The sequence below is a fragment of the Labeo rohita genome, chromosome 7 (genome assembly GCF_022985175.1).
Source record: "Labeo rohita strain BAU-BD-2019 chromosome 7, IGBB_LRoh.1.0, whole genome shotgun sequence".
Taxonomy (NCBI): domain Eukaryota; kingdom Metazoa; phylum Chordata; class Actinopteri; order Cypriniformes; family Cyprinidae; genus Labeo; species Labeo rohita.
Window position 1 is genome coordinate 30,979,225 of NC_066875.1, and position 21,739 is coordinate 31,000,963.

General features: G+C 37.1%; 1 protein-coding gene across 2 annotated transcripts in view; it reads left to right on the forward strand.

Moving 5' to 3' along the window:
• Positions 1 to 9,817: 9,817 nt before the first annotated feature.
• The window catches only part of bdnf (brain-derived neurotrophic factor), a 28,725-nt gene continuing 16,803 nt past the window's right edge, over positions 9,818 to 21,739 (forward strand). The window contains exon 1 of one of the 2 annotated variants that reach the window (XM_051115721.1): positions 9,818 to 9,941. In XM_051115721.1, the coding sequence (XP_050971678.1) occupies positions 9,894 to 9,941 (48 nt within the window). In that variant the 5' untranslated portion in view covers positions 9,818 to 9,893. Of the gene's footprint in view, positions 9,942 to 21,404; positions 21,669 to 21,739 lie in introns of those variants that run through there. The other variant, XM_051115725.1, reaches the window with a different exon arrangement.

A 21,739-nucleotide genomic window follows, 5' to 3' on the forward strand; every position in this document is an offset into this window, starting at 1 on the left:
CATGATTGATTAAAAAGAAATATCTGTTGAGAAATATGAACCCAGTGTGTTTTAAATGTTTTTTTATACATTAGTCTTACACTCACATACCTGAACAGTTTACAAATATTTGGAGATTCTCATTAAACTATTACTTTTTTTTGGTCTCCTGATTACAGTATAGCTCCATACAGATAATTGCATATAAACTTGTTTTGTATTGGTAATGTAGCTGTTGGCCTGGTAACAAACACCAGAAGTGTAACAGTTCTTAAAGGAACTTTATTTATTTCTGGGACATTTACAACTAGTATTACTAAGATTTTGCTTCATAACATTTTTAATTGCCGCTACACAGCAAAAACCTATTAGTTCAGTCTAATTAACCACATTCTCTGCAGATTTTTCATGCGTCTTCACCTCCGACTGTGTTTCAGTGCAGTTCAGTCGTCTTGTTTCTTACTGATTTGTAGTCTCTGTGGTGTGTTCAGAGCTTATGGGTTCAGCCCACAGAGGAAAAAAGGGAGTCTGGAGACTGGCGGTTTGAGCTTCATCTTGGTCCGTTTCCTGCATGCCATCTGTCTGAACCAAAAGAAAATTGAGCCTCCCGTCAGGAGTGTGGCCCGTTTAATGTTCAAACTCTTTAACATATCTGACAATACAATGAAGTTCCATAGAAGTGCTTGTAATCTTCATCAACCAGGTCAGGATTCTACGGAACCCCTTAAGGGACATGGTGGTGAAAAAAATCAGAGTGAGTGAAAAAAAAATTCAGGGTGGGAGGAAAAATATTTTTCAGATTTTTTTGCGTTCCCTCGCAAAACTTTGCGTTCTCTCGCAAAGTTTTTTGCGTTCTCTCGCAAAGTTTTTGCGTTCTCTCGCAAAACTTTTGCGTTCTCTCGCAAAGTTTTTGCGTTCTCTCGCAAAACTTTTGCGTTCTCTCGCAAAGTTTTTTGCGTTCCCTCGCAAAACTTTTGCGTTCTCTCGCAAAACCGGTTGGGTTCGGACAAACACTTCCTGTTTACTCAGCTCAGTATGTTCACAACGGAGCGGTTCATATAAGTTTTATACTGAACTTGAACTCAAGTGGCCTATTATAGAAATACAGTCATTTAATTGCTTATAGTTTAAGGCACGATTTGGGAAAATCCTAAAACGCTTAATGTGGATTAATGTACTAAAACAGTGACAGCGGAGGCCCAATTCGGTATTAATAAATGCTATTCATACTAATAAAAATTTTAATATTAATAGCATTACTCTCAATAAAGCAGTCATAAATGCAACTTGCTTTTCTTCCCACAGAAAACCTTTAGGATACAGAAAACGCTTAATGGAAGCTAATGGACGAATTAAGACGGTATTTGTAGTTACAGTGGTTTAAGTATAGTAACCATGGTTAATTTGTTTGCTGCTTGTTTAAAAAAAAATTATAAGTTTTTGAAAGGAAAAATAAAACAAACAAGTCACGTAGCCTGTTAGTCCCATTTTATTCAGAAATAATACTACCAGCAGGCCTACAGCGTGTTATAATACCAACATTATAAACACACATAGCCTAGGCCATTAGTTCCCTGCACTTCACAGCAAATCCTTTAAATTTAACCGTATTCAGAACAGACCAAAAACTAAAACCAAAAAACTATAACTTATTCATTTTTAATGAATACATATAATATAATGCAGTATATAATAATAGGTATAAGCTTATAGCTATAAATAAACTAAAAGAAATAATTTAAAGCGAAACTGAAAGTATGGGCTCACGTATGGCTCTCCTTCAGCACAAATCCAAATGTTTCCATATTCACAATGTATTTGCAGCTAAACCATTAAATTAACCGGGCTTTGTACGTTCCAATATCGACATGAAAAAATCATAGTGAACAAAAATGTGCTGCAGTGGATTGGACCGGTGCTCACGCTGTACGACACAGACTAATACAGACTATTTGAACTGACTAGTGTAAGTTTGTATCTGTTTGGGTGATTCTGTGTATTATTTCAATAATGAACAGGCTGCGAGGCGCCAGCGCGATCAAACAGCTGAAATATAAAAACTGTAAAAAAAAAAAAAAAAAAAAAAATATATATATATATATATATATATATATATATATATATATAATATATATATATATATATATATAATATAAAAACTGTCTTCCATACAGAAAAATACCCTGTGCGAGTTATTGTTTTTCATGTTTAAAATAGGAGAATGCAATATCCAAACGACTGCAAATGCAACATTTATTTTATATAGCAGTTCAACAAAAAGGGTAATATTAAGTGACATTTTAAATGTAGCCTACATTTTAAACACATGTTTGTTATATTTAACGAAATAATAATAGTTCCAACGAAATCCGCAACAGAACTGGCGTCTCTCCAAGCAACAGCGGTGTTTCGTTTCTGAATTAATCTGCAGCTTTGAACCATTCGGAGAGTCCGTGATTAATCACCCATTCATAACTACAACCATTTGCTTAGTTATTGAATGAATGAATGAATGAATGAATGACGGGACGCCTTGCTCATTAAGACAGTGACATGCCGCCACCTACTGGAACGTTTGAGAACCACTAGTTTAATGGATTACTTCATTAATTGCCTATTTTTAATAAAACATAAAATGTTGGCTTTTTATATCATTGTCTTCTTATATTAAGCTAAGGTACATTGGAGAGCTTTCTGTTCATATTCGGGGCTTACCTGCTTTCTTACATTTAAAATGTATAACAAACTCTATACCGAGTTCGGCCTTTTATACTCTATTATCCCGTTAATTTTTCTTTCTGGGGGATACGCTTAACGTGCAATTTAGCGGGTTACGTTTATATACTGAGCTATTCTGGTATATAAGGTGTGTACTGAACTTGGTCCTACAGTGTTTTACATTTTAGAATGTACCAAAATCGTGCCTTGATGTATTTATATAATAGCCTACTTGAGTCCAAGTTCAGAATCAAACTCTATGAGTCGCTCTATGAGTCGCTCAGAGTCTACATTGCGAACGTGCAATGTAGGAACCACTACAAGCTGTAAAGTAAACAGATAGTGTTTGTCCGAACTCAACTGGTTTTGCGAGGGAACGCAAAAAAGTTTTGCGAGGGAACGCAAAGTTTTGCGAGAGAACGCAAAAGTTTTGCGAGGGAACGCAAAAAAGTTTTGCGAGGGAACGCAAAGTTTTGCGAGAGAACGCAAAAGTTTTGCGAGGAACATAAAAAAAGTTTTGCGGGAACGCAAAGTTTTGCGAGAGAACGCAAAAGTTTTGCGAGGGAAAAAAACTTTGCGAGAGAACGCAAAAGTTTTGCGAGGAACGCATAAAAAACTTTTTGCGAGAGAACGCAAAATTTTTGAGGGAACGCAAAGTTTTGCGAGGGAACGCAAATGTTTTGCGAGAGAACGCAAAAAAATCTGAAAAATATTTTTCCTCCCACCCTGAATTTTTTTTCACTCACTCTGATTTTTTTCACCACCATGTCCCTTAAGGGGCTCCGTAGGATTCAGTGCAAATGCTTCAGTTCAGCTGCGTCAGTCCTTGCTGTAAGCAAGAGTGACGAAACCACGACTGTTATCTACAAAGCTTTATCTGTCTATAGAAATTGGTATTTTTGAATGGTGTATTTTTTGTTTGCAAGACAATCGGTCGTGCTGTTAATAGCTGTGCTGGTTCTAACATCATGCCTAAGGAATTAACAGTAATCAATTCTGTTAATGAGGCTATTATTAACAGATAATTATGTAACACGCCTACAGGCAGATGTACTGGGCTCATGGCTTCCAGAGCAGCACATCCATAAAGTTCTGCCTGTTTGGCCCTCCATTGGGCTAGAAAAATAAACATCACATCAATGTGATCAAATATCTCATTAGATTGTTTGTTTTAACTAAATTAGACATTAAAATATGACTTGACACAAAGTGCACTCTACCGTACAGGCTCATTTTGAATGGGCAGGAAGTAATATATTTAACCTTTTAATGATAACATGCTTACATAGTTGAATCAATTGTATATTATTAGTCTCTTTGCTCACAGTACAGTTTTCTCTCCAGTTTATCTGTACTATAGCGTCAGTTGATTCATCATTTGTGCGATTTATGTTTTAGACCATTTCAATTATGAAAGGCTGTTTGTTCTGACATGGTGAGAAGAAATGGAGGATCTTTCCCTTATTGTATTTGCTAAACTATCTCATACTTTGCTTGGCTGCTCTGCACATGAGAATGAAACGTAATACTGTAGTCTTATAAAATAACAGCGTAATGATGAAGCAACACCAGCAGCGCCCAAACATCATCTGAATTGAAGCTGACGGGTTTGGCGTCACCCTTCTCAACACCTGGAAAGTTAGTACAGTTACGGTTTACTGCTCTCTGGACTGTTCTCATGCATTTTGAATGTGACATAATCCAATTTAGGAATTCTTCACATAAAGCTTTGTTTGTTAAAATTGTCCAGTGGTGTAATGGACGGACCACCTGACAGCTGTGAAGCAATGTCAAACACACAGCCAAAACCACACAATATGCTCCTCCTACTCCTAATCTCTCCATATTAATGGTAGAATGAAACTTGTTTAGATTAAACAGTTGGTCTAAATTTTCTGCCAAATCTTTACTGTGTTTTATGCTGTTTATCAATGGAGAAAAAGCCAGGCCTGAAATGTGAGGAGACCACCCTCAAACTCCATTGAACCGCAGGCCCAAGTCAGGCTACAGACATGCATGTTACCAACTGGATTTGGGAGGCATCCAGAACTCACCTATAGGTGTTCAACTACTTTCTGTGATCAATTCAGACAAACAAATAAAAATGGTTATCGTTTTTGCTATTCAATTTTCCTCAAAGGTCATAAGAAAAAATCGTATACTTATTATACTGAAATATCATAACTGACAGGCGATAGAGTTTAGAAATTTAGAAATATAAAGTATTCATTAATGTATTCATATGTGCCATATTTTAGTTTTACCCAGTATTTAAAACAATTATCACAAGCATCCGTTATCTTTTCAGCAGTTATGTGAATTGAACAGGGTTGCCAGGTTTTCACAGCAAAACCTGCCCAATTGCTACTCAAAACTAGTTCAATTGCATTTCGAGGGGGGCCTCCATTAAAATTAACATTCCGGGGGGTAAAATACATTTTTTTTGGCCAAATTCCCCTGATAAAATTCGCATTCCAGGGGTTATTGGGATCGCTTCAATCGCAGCAGTGTTAAAATAGCCCAAACGCGGACTTGGCAACACTGGATCTGAAGTTGCAAGCTTACTGTCCAATATTTGTTTCTGAAATAACACCGTCATAATAAAAATGTTATTTCAATGAAATTATGTATATATATTTAAGTAAAAATGTGATGTAATTTCAATGTAATATTGCAGTGTCCATTGTTTCATTGGGACTACAGTGTACACATTTCTCCAGGAAATAATTACATATTAGATGCTGTATTATTATATTATATATTATGCATTCAGCTATATATGTAAGTTATACTTTCATTTTTCTTACATTCGCAGATTAGCCTACAGATTAGCCCTTCTCGTTACTAAACTGACCAATCAGATTCGATATTCAAATGACGCAACGTCGTGGTTCCGTCCAAAATGCGACCGATAAAAGCAGATGGCGGCTAAATGAATTTGGCGGCTAAATTTGCCTCCCTGACCAATCACTGTCAAAGTTAATAATTCAAGCCAATCACTTTACAGTGTCACATCACGGTCGTCAAACCTGCTTAAGACAGCAAGTGCAGATAAACTTTTTAATTAACGAAAATGTCGATAATATGCAAATTAATTAAATATATCAAAACCAGCCAGACTGATCGACAGGGCCACATATAACGCACATTTGGAGGATGGCGTTCATCTTCATACAGGTGAGTAGATGCTGGAATTGGACTCTCCATTCATGTATAAATGTTTTCAATGGCTGTGTGATAGTGTTTTGACAATTGTTTTGTTGGTGATCGGAAAAAAATATTACGCCTCATGAACTGACAAGACTAGGTATCTTTGTGCACATTAACATAAATCTTAGTAAATATTAAAACTGTGATCTTTTATTGATTCGATTTCAAAAAAAAAAAACTCTCACGGGCCTGTTTTAATATTTGTTTGAATATTTTATAATACGTATTAAATGTGCTGTATCCTACTTTTATCCTGTTGAAAACAAACAATTTTATGTCACAGTTATAACATTTTTCAGTATACTGGACATAGACTATTTATTCTTTTTCTCCTGAGCATTTTTCCACTCTTACAATTTATTTAGTTAATATTTAGTATGCCTTGTTTTTGAAAGATTTTATCCCCATAATAAATTCTAAATAAAATACGTCTACATTAATCTAATTTTGACCTCTTTTAAAGTAGAATTGCATGGGTGATTTGGTAACCACAGCTGTTAACCAGCTAGTATTGATCACTGGTGGAACTATTGTTGAGATTGCAGACTAAACAGTAATGAGATACCTAGTAATGCCCCCCTTGGTTGCTGCTTTCATACTCCCACAGCCAAACATCACAAAAGACTGATGTTGAACACGCAATCGGATACCCGCCTCCCGTCTCTTAAGCGTCTCTTTAGTGTCTCTCCAAGGTGAAACCCGGTGTCAGCTATAATAGTGGAAAGGTCTTTTCCTCTGCTTAGATATCAGTCTCATAACTGACAGTTTGCAGCATGCTTTCATTGTCTGCTTTATTTTTTCACCAGTTAGCTCAAGCAGGCATCAAGACACTCCCTCTGTATTTCAGCCTGGTTCTGTTCCTCCCTCTCTCTCATTCACAAAAATTGTACACTGAGTTTTTTCCCCCTTTTTTTCTGAAAGGGGAAGGCTGTGACTAAAGTTTATTAACTTCCTCCGAGCCAATGAGCTGACAGCTGTGTTTCCAAGATTGTCCAATGAGACTGAGTGAGAGGTTGGAGGTGGATGTTGCTTAGCAACTGCAGGTAGAACGGGATCACGTTGAAGTCATTGTCTTATCAGAGGGCCCCAAGAGACTTCACATGCATTGTTTTGTGATATAAACGTTTTTTTAAAAAAGATGCACATGTAAAGTGCGTCAAAAGCCCAAAAGTTTGACTTTGATTGGATTAAAAAGAAACATTTTGTTTCAAAGCTTTTGTTGAGTTGATGAAGAAATCCGTTCCTAGAGATTGCTGATAAAGTTAGGGGAAGTAGTGTGGGGGAACTCACGAGTTCAGTTTTCGGGGGTTTCGAATTCCTTTTTCCATGCATTAAGTTCTAAAAAGAACAGAAGATGGACTTCTGAGTGTAGTGTGGCCACGACACAGCGACAGACGGGAAAACGGAGAGTCGGCAAAGAAAAAAGGATCGAGTTTTGGGTGGGCGTTCTCCAGAATTTAAAACCAGATTGCTCCTCGCTGTTTTTGTGACAGGTGAGTGGCGTAACACAGGCTAACACGCCCCCGCCGCAGCGTAAACAAACACACGCAGTACCTCCTACGATGCAACGTAGCCTCTCTCCCCCGCCAGCCAGCTCACATCACAGATGCCATGCTTTAGTACCCGGCTAATTACAGACTTCAGCACCACTGTACTCCCAACATGCGAGAGAGAAAGTAGAGATGATGCAGCCTTGATAACTTCCTGAACAGTCCTGTGGTCGTGCGAATATCACTACATCTGACCTGAAGTTATATTGCGCAGATTTACGTGTGGGTGTGCGGTGTCATCCTGCATCATATTGACTAAACGTGTGGCTTACTAGCAGATGAAAAAACACATTTGATGCAAGATTAATAGCAGTTTGCGAAATGGTTTAGCGTGGCTCGTCTTATTTGCGTCTGTTATCCTTCTTATATTTTATCCCTTGTAACATTATCTCTTTTGATCTAATCTTCAAGGTCTAATCTTCTTTGACGTTTGTCTTTTTAACAGAAAAAGCAATAATTTAAAAGGCCTCATCAGAAGATACGATTGGCTCGAGAGGAACACAGTGTTTTAGAATTAAGAAGACAAATAGGTTGAATCTAAAAGCTGGGGGTGAGAGCAACAGGGAGGAAGAAAAGAAATAGCAGGATGATAATAGTCGAATGCCTGAAAGGATGAAGATAATGAATAAGTGTGATTTGATTAGCAGGAACACCTGAGACTAGACCAGAAATAGATGCTGACTCAATGATGGCCTCAACAGGAGTTGCAGAAAATGCCCCTGATAGCCACAAGTCTTTAGAGAACAAGTAAGAATAGAGACCAAGACTAAAAAAAAATAGGAAAGAGGTGTGCTTGAGATATGTGAAAAATATATCGTTCGATTTGATAAAGACATTGATTTAGTTATGATAAAACAACAGCTTTGAAGTTTTCAGAAATGGCTGATGTGGAAAAACCTTTTCAAGTATTGTTATGTGTGCATGTCATACACATAATATTTACAGTGAGTGTTCAGTTCAAATAAATTAAATTAAAAACATATCTTGTTCAATCACTATTATTTAATCGTAGTCAAAACTAAGCGGACAGAAAATGCATTAGGTTAAAGGTCATCAAATTAAATGTTGGCCTTTGTCTGCGTGTAGCTCCTGCAGGGAGGGATTGATTATTATGCAAACCGCAAGCAGGTGTGCCTGTAACAATTCTCATGATGCATTATCTTTTAGGAACTGGGTGAGTAATTATGAAATTGTTGCAAAAAGGACAGTGGCTTTCTATATAAAGACTGTTAGAAAAGCAGGATGCCAACAAAGTATAGCATTGATGGTGCAAATGAATCGCATTTTATTTCCTTTTGTAACCATAATACTCCGTTCACATGCATACAATGTGTATCTGAAAATATGCAGCATTTACAGGTACATCGCTATCCAAGATGAGAATATCACTACTCAGAGTTGTTCTGTAATAGCTCGGAGTTCTCAGTTATGTTTTAATTATGAAATGTTTCTCCCTTAGAAGACATAAAAACAAAGGAGGCAGTTGTTGGCAGTCAAAAAGAGTAAATATTTGGAAGAAGACAAAAATAATATTCATTTTTACAAAATTGTGCATAACATCCCACATAGTTTGTTCATGGACACATTTGATGAGAAATGACAAAACCAGTCATAAGGGTACGTTTTTTAAAACTGAGATTTATACACCAATCTGAATAAATAAGCTTTCCATTGATGTATGGTTTGTTAGGATAGGACAATATTTGCCTGAGATACAACTATTTGAAAATCTAGAATCTGAGGGTGCAAAAAAATCAAACTATTGAGAAAATCACCTTTAAAGTTAATCAAATGAAGTTCTTAGCAATGCATATCACTAATTCAAAAGTTTTGATATATTTATGGTAGGAAATTTAAAAAATATCTTCATGGAACATCTTTACTTAATATCCTAATGATTTACAAAAGAAAAATTGATCATTTTGACCCATACAATGTATTGTTGGCTATTGCTACAAATATACCCATGCTACTTAAGACTGGTTTTGTGGTCCAGGGTCACATATTTGAATTCAAGTCTTGCAGAAATCTTGATAAATCTGAGCACTTTGTTGCAATCTTTTTTCTGCTCATCCTTTATTCTCATTGCTTTCTAGGAGAAACAATTGAGACATTAATATCTCATTTGAAATTTTTCTTTCTCGCAGGGATGAGGGGCATCTATTATCACGAAGTTTGCGACTGTCATATGAAGGATTATGAAACAGGAGTGTTTCAGCACACTAATTCCCAGCTTTCAGAGTGGAAAATATTCAAATAGATGGTATGGAAATCCTTGGATAAGCTAAGATTTGAAATGTAAAGCAGGGTACGTGGGAGATCGACCCGCTCCCTAATGCTCCCTGCAAGCTCCGCCACTCAGACGAATATCAAAATTCCTAGAGCAGGGAGAGAATCCGCGGATCTGGCGCGTTTTCCGAAATCAGACCTAGTCAAATGGGACCACCGGTCCGACACTACCTAGGAGCGCACCACAGCATTAAGGTAAGCCTGATGGGGAATTAGCATTCTGATGCAAAATTAGTTCCTTTGGTGTTCCCACAGAAACAGATACAGCAAAAAGACCTCCAAATAAGATGCTCCAACCTTGCGTATTGAGGTGAGCAATGATTACAGACGGAGAATAGCGAGAATGTTCTTGTTCTGAATGCTCGACGCATTGTTTCAGTCCAGACCTTGCGAACAAAAGGTGTGTCATTGCGTCAGAGGGCAACAAGAGGCCAAGCGCAGAGTGAAAACAAGGCAGCTTCCATTCAAATATATTCAAACCAAACTACAGGAACACCACAATATCCCATCGCATGACAGCAGGTGATTGTATTCAGAGTATGGATCATCTGAAGGGCATAGACGCTGTGTAGTTATGGTTATGTTTTCATCGTTTGTAGATGAAACAAAACGAGGTGTCATCTATGCTTATTTTTGTGATTTCTTTCCACCCTGCTCCCATGTACTCAATTTGCCTCCAAACGACATTGTCGTCAAACTTCTTTCCCTACTTAACCCTTCCGTCGGTCAATAAATAGGGCGAATGTATGGAGCATTGGTGTTGATGAGTCAGTCCCTGACGACCTCGCTCTTATTGTGAGGACACCTAAAGGCCGCCTATTGTGTTGCCATGGCGTCCACATCAAACCATGGCTACAGCCTTATCCTGAGGGTAAAAATGTCCTGAAGTTTGACAGTGAAATGAAAAATGGCACGTAATGTGGACACTGGATTTGATTATTAGCGCGGACATCCTCTCTGAGGATTTGCTGTTTTGTTGTGGTGTTCTCACCTATAGGGGTCATTCGTTTTCAGCCCTTTTTTGGTGAAATCCAGTTGACTGAGTCACAAAGGAGTGGTGTTGATTAGGTAACCCCTGGCGTCAGAATCCAAGGGCAAATGTCCATCCCGTCACGACGAGCTGACATTTGCGAAGGTTTGACGATAAACATTATCTGGAGAGGAGGGAAGGGGGAACGTGAGAGGGAGCGCCTCGATGCAAGCGGTCTTGTAGGTTTTCTTTTGTCTCTCTCTGCTGCTTTTCTCTCACTCGCTCTCTCCTTCTTTACCAAATATAGCTGTAAAATAATGAAAACAATATCCAGTTTATATCTGCAAGTTAGTGAGACACCCACTCTCATTTGCAGCGAGAGCAAATGACCCTGGGGATGAGTCATAACATCACTTTAAGGCTGTTTTATTCTCTCCTCACAAACACGGTGAAATCCAGTACGCGCCCAGGTATCCTTACGAGATATGTGCGGCCAGAGAGCTCCGTTAGCCCGCAGGGCCCCGAGCCCCACACTTCTTCCCCTCGATGCCCTTCCGAATCAAGCCTCTCTTTGAACATTTCCATTGAAAGGCAGCATTTTGCCCATGGGGAGTGAGATGAAGAGCTAATGAGAGACTTGCGCAGCTCTTCAGCTGATTAGACCTGCCGTACATGAAACCTCTGATAGTGTGATGGTACATTCACGGTGTAAATTCATTGAAAAATGTTTTTTTGTAATTCTTCAATAATATACACTCCGTCATTGTTTAATCATCTTCATGTCGATCCAAACCTGTGTGATTTACTTTCTCCTGTGGAACACAAATAATAAATATTACTTAACATTAGTTAAATACATTAGCTAACATGAACTATGAGCTTCTACAGCATGCATTAATCTTAGTTAATTTCAGCATTTACTAATGCATTATTAAAATCACAGGTTGTATTTGTTAACATTAGTTAATGCACTGTGAACTAACATGAACTAACAACGAACGACTGTATTTTTATTAACAAACATTAACAGATTAATAAGTAATGTAATAAATGTATTGTACATTGTTAGTTCATGTTAGGTAATACATTAACTAATGTTAACAAATGACACCTTATTGTAAAATGTTACTTAAATTATATGTTTACAATAAGGTTTCATTTGTTAACATTGCATTAACTGTCATGAATGAACAATACATTACATCTTTGTTAATGTTAGTTCACCGTGCATTAACTAATGTTAGGAGATGCAACTTTTGATCTAAAAAATGTACTGGTAAATGTTGAGATTAACATTAAGATTAATAAATGCCATAGAAGTATGGTTAATTGTTAAATCATGTTAACAAATGAAACATTACTGTAAAGTGTTACCATAATGGTAACACTTTATAATAAGGTGTCTTTTGTTAACATTAGTTAATGTATTAACTAACATGAACAAACAATACATTGATTACAGTATTTACTAATGTTGTTAACATTAGTTAAGAAAATACAGTTGTTCATTGTTAGTTCGTGTTAGTTCACAGTGCATTATCTAATGTTAACAAACACATCTTTTGATTTTAATAATGCATTAGTAAATGTTAGTTCATGTTAACTGAAGTAGTTAACTAATGAAACCTTATTGTAAAGTGTTACGCCTCAGTTAAATCAGTCATAAATACAAGTACTTTGTCCATACAATGACTATTTACTATGATGATTTAATTTTAAATTCATACATTTGGCAGATGCTTTTATGCAAAGTGTTATAAATTTAAGGTACACATGTTGTAATTTTATTTGCTTTCCTGGAAATTGAACACATTGCTATTTCTTCAAAATCTCTTTGTGTGTGATACAGTAATACAGGTTTGGACGAACATAAGAGTAATTAAATGATTTTTAGTTTTTGGGTAAACTGTACTTGTAAAGCTTGATAAGCTTACAGGGCATTTTGAATAAAGTGGGATGTTTTGTGGGATTATTAATTTGGTTGTTTTGACCTTAAAATGCTTCTGAAGTGCTGTGAAGTCAGTATCGCAAGTGCAAAAAAACTGATGAATGAGGACATTGAATACTGTATCTGCCTTATCTTTTCATTCATCACGCCAGAGCATACTTCATATAGTTGCGTTAAACGCACATTATTCTACTCCATTTCAGATGACTGACATAAATCATGTTCATTGTATTTGAAAACATCTCAAATCTGTCAGACCACTCCCTACTATACAGCTGCAGGCTTAAAGCTAAAGTGTTAACAGTCTCCGTTTTATCAGACAGATATCAACTTTGCTTAGTTTAAAGGAAGAAAAGAACCGGAGAGAGGTACAGGGGGGCTGGTTGTAATCGGACCCTGGAGTCTAAGAGGATTTCGATGCAGTAATATTATATGTCGGTCCCAGCTAGAGGCAGACAAAGGTACGCAGCCAAGCACCAGAGCAGAGCATGTCATCTAAATAGTGCCGGGCTTCTTTTTGCAGTTTATTACATCCAACTGCTTTGTGTTGCTTGAGTTTGGCTGGGAGGCGGCACAAAGGAGGCAGTTTGTTCACCCTCGACAAGCATGCTTTTATTTGCGCCGGCCCTTTGATGTATAGAGAGGAGCGTTCGGAGTAGGATATCCCTAACAGATCAACACGGACGAAATCCCACTCTTTTAGTATTGTCTTTAACAATTCCCAGCCTTTCAGCAACCACCGCCTTTATTCACTTTAATGGCTTTACTTTAGACCATTGAGCGAGCTGTCCATTATTACAGCGTTATGGGGAGGGCGGTATTTGTGTCTGCGTGTCTGATTGTATGCATGCCAAACGTGAGTGGATGGACATGTTGGAAATTGCTGTACAGTGTAACAGAAACAAGTGGCTTCACGCCAAGTGCGCACATGTTTGCTTAGTGTCAAAACTGAATTACAGGCCCAGTAACAACATTCACTTTGCACCTGTTCCTTAAGACAAAGCTGAAATAACAAACCTACTCAAGGATCTAATATGCCATTAGCAGGATATCCACTCTGAATGGTAAGTTGCAAATGATGATGCAACAAAACTGTCAGAAAATTTGCATTACAATAGATTGCAAATGATACGTTGTTGTGACTCCACTTTAACAGAAACAATAGATTGGTGGTTAATGAATGTGAGGAGTAAGCTCATGTTCTCGTTTTAGTTTTAAAGGGACCATTCATCCAAATTAAAGTTTTAACGATTTTTTTCTCACCCTGCACATCTTTGTCTTTCACAGAAAACAAATACAAATAATTATATATAATATAATTTACTGGTTACTCTTTTCTGTGCATTTACAGTGAATGGGGTTAGAGCATGCAAAAGCACATAAAATATTTAACTTATGAGATGTTTCCAATAGAATGCTTTTGGGAAATGCATCTGATCGATTCTGATTGAATCAATGATTCACTGAACATTTTGACTCAAAATAACTAGAATTGCCACAGATGTTATTTTATTTTATTTATTTTTTTGGCTTTTTGAAGCTTGAAAGTTTCAGTCTCCATTCACTGTGCATAGAAAAAGTAACTAGTACATTATTAAAAACTTAGTTTTTTGAAGAAAGCAAATCATACAGGTTTGAAGAAACCTGTATAATTATTTTGGGTGAACTTTTCCTCTACGGAATGGAATAGGTGAGGTTATCAGTTATTATTACATTAGTCACTTTCCCACTGTCATGTCTTAATTAGAAAAATGAACTCTAAGAAACTTTTTACAACTGCCAATAGTACCACAAGAGACCAAATACAAACTAAAATGGCCAACGAAAATGGCCACTGACTCACCAGATGAATAAAAACATAAACAGTGCAAGCGCATATGCTCTTGAGACTCGCAGCTTTCATGTCTAAGACCTTATAAAAAGAACAGCGTTCTTTGATGTGTTGGTACCTAATGATGTCAACAAATTAATTGTCTAATTTTTTGTTTGTCCTATTTTGTCCGTTTAGCAAAGGGTTTTTCCACTAGAACTATAAACAGTGTTGCGTTTTGCTGTATGAACAGCTCAATATTAGATGTCCATGTCCTCCATGATGCAAATAGACAAAACCTCACTGTTGTTGGCCCTTACAAACCTCAGCTATTGAAAAGCATGCAAATAGGACTAGTCAAATAAACTGCTCCTCAGGACCTATGGGTTGGGGAACATAGTCATAAAATATTTTGCCTTAAATTACTGAATCAAATATTTATATAATTTATACATAATATATATCTCTACAACTACATTTTAATTTCATGTCATTTGGGGTTCCTTCCCAGGGAATTCAAGAAATAGATAAGATCAATACTTAAATGCAATGTATATTGCTTTGCATAAAGCTAAGATTGCCAAAATCATAAATGCACCTAAACAATAATGTGCAAAAAAAATCAATGTGCTTATATTATTGCAGACATCAACTTGTATAACCTAGTAGCCTACATTAACTGTTATCATGTACAGTATGCAAATGTGTTTGTACTTGTGCACTTGTCTATGTGCGTATTTGCATGTGCATTTAGACATACTTATTTTAGCACAAACATGATGATCCCTAGATCTCTCGCGTTTTAAATGTGGGTGTGTATCTAATTGTTGTGCATTTACATTAATGGAAAGATTGTCTTGTGCATCTGTGATATCATATGAATGCTTGATCAGAGCTTGTCAATAACTTAAAAGGCTGTTATAATGGCCACAGAGTGAGTGAGTCTGTTTAGGAAGGAGATTGTAAAGGTAAAGCGCTCTACTCCCTACCCTGTAACACATTCACACAGAACACGTCTTTGCGTCTAAGGCCCTTTTGTTTACACTAGTGCGTTTTCGTTTTAAAACGGCGTTTGATTTATCTTATTTCAAAGAAGTAACCGTAATAAAATTGACTGTTACTCCTTGGGGTGTAAAAATACTGTCATTTCTTTTTCTTTTTTTTACTTTGCACCTTACTTTTCTTAAATGAGCCTCAGAAATGAGACACAACAAATTAGCATGACATTATTGTTTGGAGTGAATGTGGGCAGTCACGCCATCATTTTCAAAAGTCTCCGTTTAGGTCCATTTACACTAAAATGCAACCCCAGAATTTTTTAAGTAAAGTCTGCAATGTTTTTGAAAGTCTTAGGCTACATTAACACAACAATGATATGTTTTGAAATGAATGAATGTTTTTCCCTTGCGTTTTTAAAAAGTTTCACATATACACGACAACGTTTTCAAAACAATTCATGCTTACACATATCCCCAAAAACTGCCAAAAAACCCCTGCTGTATTATGTCAGACCAGTAGTTAGCACACAGTTTGTTCATGCTTGCCTTTAAAATCGACACGTACTGCACATGTCTACAAACCCACTGCATACTACGCACACGCATGACTTTACCGTTTTCAGTGATTCCCGTATTGGGTGTTTACGTGGTTTTCAGTTTTTAAAATTATGTGCTTTCAGTCCCCGAAACACCGTTGTCATGTAAACAAACAGGCAAATTGCATAAAAAGTTTCCCATTTTTGCCTGCAAACATTGTCGTGTAAACAGCCCCTTAGTTTTTGAAGGTAAACGACAGGTGTAACTGTAGCAAAAGTTACGTGTTTTAAAACAAAAACGCACTAGTGTAAATGTAGCCAAAAACGTGAGACGCAGCACTCAGGAATCATTTTTAGAAAAAGCGCACTACAGAATGTCTACTCCATCATGTTGCCATCAAATATGCCAAATTGCCATGCCAACCTGCTATTGTAAACAAAAGCTGCAAAGCTTGCCCTGCCTCCATTGTCTTCTGATTGGTCCATTGTTTTGGAACTGACATTCATAGATATGTAAAGCTAGATGCCCTATTCGCGCTGCTATACGTAAGCTGTCCACCATATTGGAATGTCTAGAATGTTCTAGAAGGCAAGCCTGCAACCATTAGCTGAAAAAGCGTAACGACTAAAGCTAACGCTTCCGGTCTGGCAGTATGTGGGAAAGGAGACCATAGGCCGTTTTTTTAATGGATGTCAATGGAGGAGAGGCTGTACTACCTTGAATAAACAGCTTTTTAGAGGAAACAGCTTATCATTTAATAAATCGACAGCTAATCTGCTAATCTTGAACATGTTTTACACTAAACAATACTTTTGGATTGAAGTATTTTTAGAGTTTACCACGAAAAAAAGGCTGTTAATTAAGAGAAGTCATTGACTTTTTGCGACAGGTGGAATTCAGCTTACGGCACTTCTCATTCATTCCTGTGGTGTCCGTAAACGGTGACTGAGTGTCGCACAACTCTGAAATTTACTGACATCAAGGCTGTAATGTGATTGGTTATTAAGGGACACGTGATCCAAGTTAGTCGTTATGCTTTATCCAATAGTAAGTAATACAGACCCTCTCATCTCCCTATAGTAAGACAATCTCTGATTCTGTTAACTTGACACGGCGTCTTAAACATGCCACTCATGTGCGAAACACCACAAAAGATGCGAGCACAACAGTCATACACATCTATAATGGCAACTACATGTCCAGCAATCTATTTTAAATGGGAAAGTATTAACAGGATTAAAAAAACATAACAACCGACATAGGAAAATTACGAATTTTGGTTTTGATTACTTTTCGATTAATCATCCAGCCATCCAACTATTCCCAAGCAGCTTCACCACCGGCTGATAGTCATGTTGATATGTAAATTGTGTTGGAGTGCTATAGCTGGAAACTGTTGCCTGCTAGAGAGTTCACTGCTTTTCAGTTGAAGTATGAACTTTCTTCTGACAGAATTTGTATAGAATAGAATATAATTATGCCCAAATCCAATGCCATACATTTCAAAAGTTCACTATGCATAATGACAAACTTTATCTAAAAAAAGACTGTTGACTGATGAGAAAAAGTCAATCACAGTCACTCCTCAAACATTTTACTCAGTCTTGTAGTCATCATAAGTTTGACATCATACGTTTTAACACTGTATGATGACTCATTATAATATAAAGATCCACCTCCCCCTGTGATTCAGTCATTGGCACTTCTTGATCACAAACCACTAGATGATTTACTAATTTAAATCTTGAGGTAGGATTTGCAAAGGAAGAATACCAGTGTGAGTATCCAATCCCAGATCAAAGATCACTGGCCAAAAGAATATTAGCCCCAGTCTTTTAACAATTTCTTTTCAAATTTTTAAGCAGTGGATTTAAAGCACAGTCAGACTGACCAGGCATATGTAGTACTTTGTAAATCACAGGCGTTCCAAATCAGCTGAAATCTTCAGAAAAGTTCAGTGTATGCCTTTTTCAGTGTACCCCATCAGGGTTATTATAAGTAACTAAAACTAAAGCCATAAAATAAATGAAGTAAACTGAAATAAAATAAAATACAAAAACTTGTTTGATTTCAGCTAGTTTCCAAGACAACAGTTCTCGTTTTCATTTAATTTAACTTGATACTAAAATGGTACAAAATAACTAAAACTAACACTGAAATAAAAATGACTACAAACTATATAGGCATTTAAAAATAATAATAAAAATAACAAAAACAGTACAATTACTAAAACTTTAAAATTAAAATGAAAACAGATAATCCAAAAATAAAAACTAATACATAAAAGGTAAAAAGGCGATAGGTAAATACAAAAAAAAAAAATAATAATAATAATAAAATAGCAGTAATATAAGTGGTTTAAAAAAAAAGGTTGGGTGGGGTGGCAAATTAATAATAAGGTCTTTTAAAAAGTAAATAATAATATATATATATATATTAATGGGAAGGGCACAGTTTACTGCACCTTTGCATTAAAATGTAAGCTCACGTACAATGTTTTAAAATTCTACCCACGTTTTTAAATAAATTAAATAAACTGAAATAAAATAAAATACAAAAACCTCTTTGATTTCAGCTAGTTTCCAAGACAACAGTTCTCGTTTTCATTTCATTTAACTTGATATTAAAATGGTACAAAAATACATAGGCATTTAAAAATAATAATAAAATTAACAAAAACAGTAAAATTACTAAAACTTAAAAATTAAAATAAAAACAGATAATCCAAAAATAAAACTAATACAAAAAAGGTAAAAAGGCGATAGGTAAATACAAAAAAAAAAAATAGCAGTAATATAAGTGATTTGAAAAAAATGTTGAGTGGGGTGGCAAATTAATAATAAGGTCTTTAAAAAAGTAAATAATAATATATATTTTTTAATGGGAAGGACACGGTTTACTGCACCTTTGCATTAAAATGTAAGCTCACATACGATGTTTAGAAATTCTACCCACATTTTTCCACATAGCCCTACTAGTCTGAAAATAAACCTATCTTGTTGCATCCATCCTTTTCCCCTGTTTATGGGACCAATGTATATTTATGAACACTGAATATGAATGTTACGCATTCTAATGGTTGTCTGTGTCCGAGTTGAATTCATAGCTGAAACAGTAGAGCGTAGCACCAGAATGGAGCTGTGAGAGAGTGAGGATGAGAGAGAAATTATGTGAAGAAACTATAGATGTCCCTTCAGTCCTACAGAGGACTGGACGCATCCTTCCACCGACACGTGCCCACACCCACTGCCGAGGGTTATTTTTGCTGCCAGGTACTGTGTAAGTTGTGACGTGCAAGCCCCATTACTGATATTTATGGAACACAAATTGAAACAGAGAGAAATGATACGGCATTCCCAACGGACCCATCCACTCTTAATAGTGGTTGGTAAATGGAGTGAAGAAGGGGGCTCGAAAATGCTGACGGTGCAATTCTTATGGCTGCCATACACTTCAGTTCTCATAATGATTTTGGAGACTGAGCGAAGCCCAAATGTAATTAGGCATGACAAACAGGCGAGCTCAGGTGACCCGCATTAAGACAACATTGCATTCAAATAAAACTAGCCAGAGAAATTGTTTTACAGAGTTATAGGATCAACCTTTTTTTCTCCAATAGCCTTTATTTGTGGTTTCTACAAGGATGTACAGCATTTCTCACTTCAAGGGATTCCCTTAAATGAGCCGTAAAAAACAGCTGAGATCTCACATGCCACGGTAATATTTGTGAATGTTTTAGAATGCTAATGCATCTAAGCAGTCCAACCACTCTTGTCTTCTGGCCTAAAATGTCTACTTAAAATTATTATGTATTATATTGAATATAATGCGTCTTGTGTTGAAATAAAGCTCTCAATTTGGACTCGTAAATACAACCTGATCCCAACAGGATCGAAGATGGTGTGTGTGCAGAACAGGAAAATAAATAGCAGTGGTTTAGGTTTTTAAATAAACTACCGAGCCAAAATTAAAAGGCGTCGGATGAGAGCCCGAACGGTGGGTGTAGTCTTAGGTAGGAGAAGACGCTGGTGGTCTGACTGACCTGTAGTTTGAGGTTCTGGGTATCTCTGTTTAGGAGTTACGGGGGAGGGCAGAGGTGGTGCAGAGGGCCGCATGTGAGTCATCCAGGGAGCCTGTGAAAACTGTGGGAGCGTGGAAAGAACGGAGGAGAGGATAGGAAGACTGGAGTGATGAAGTGATGCAGTTTTGAGAAAGGAGAGGAAGCGATGACGGGTTATCTGAGGGAGGTTCTGGATGCTGCGTTTAGACATTCAGAAGAGCATCAGTGTGGTGTCCTCAATACTGGCCCTGACCCCTCCGCATGAGCTACACTTGTAGTACAATGAGGCGGCATTTTATTCTGTTTAGCCACTTCAAGGGCCTTGTCCCTAAGCAACATAGCTCTCCATCCATCTCGACGGTCTTCGTTTTAAATATACTCCATGAACTATACTCACCTGTGACAGTGTCTTCAACCTTCATGCCGTTCGTTCTTTCGAACGTTTCTTTGGTAATATCCGTGCTCATTAATGTGTCCTGACAGCACATTGTTGATCCTCATCTGATCATGAGGAACTAGTACGTCTGCAGTGCACCAAGACCTGCAAGAGCAAAACGAGTCACGCAGGGATGAATGTGAGGCAGGAAGCTCAGTAACAGACAAGTGTTCAAAAAATAAAAAGTCAGTAAATAAACCTTTAAAAGAAAGACGGATTCGATTTTGCATAAGGCATGTATTGTGGCCAGACAAGTGTTGTAAGGGAATCAGACATGGAGAATTAATTGAAAAACCTTAAGAACCCGGTCTGAAGAACAGCTGTCTTAAATTGTATTATATCTTAAGCAGACTGGCAGGGATGAGAGATTGCGTGTAATCAGCTTTTTCTCAAAGTAAAGCAAACCCAAGACGACAACAGACAAACACAGAGACAGCCTGTTTGCGTTTGCTTCATGTCCGATATGAGGGGATCAACTGTCAGGTATATGCTGTTATGTCCCACTGCTGACTAACAAGCAAATCAGTCAGATTCTGATTGATACTGGCAGTAATCCAGGGCCCCATATGGATGAATGGATGAATGAATGAACTTGTTGAATCAGAACAGCAACTTGGATTCCTGAGTTTAGATGAAAACAAGGTTTGTTAATGGGAAGTTTCAGTGAGAAAATGTGTCTGTCCACTGATCTTTTGAACTTGTTCTCCCTTTCTTTGCTCCCAGCTCGTTGACTGTGCGTGTCCGTGTTGCCTAAGCATACTGTTTACTGTTGCTCTGAGTTATAAATACAATAGCGTTTCATGTCTTTTACAACTCTCCGGCTCGAACGAATCTTGGCTCATATGCGGGTAAATACCACCTATTACTCATGTTACTTTCCAGCACATTTGTAGGACACATCCAAGCATAGCGCCTCGTCACTGCATAACAATTAGATGTCTGAGTGTTCGCGCTCTGATGGAATTTTACTGATAACAGACAACGGTCGTACTTGGATTTCGTGACTTCCATTTCATTCTTTATGTCAAGATAAAGGCGTACGGGGGAAAATAAGGTTGTCATTTCTTTAAGTTGACAGCGTGCCTCAAGACTGACGAGGATTCAGCTTTTTGTCTTTTCCTATAGTACACACATAACGAAGCTCAAAAGTGTATTGCACAGATGTAAGTATGGTACTTAAACCCATGTTTTTCCTCTGTTTGGCTTTCAGTAGCACAGCTTTGTAGCAGCAGCA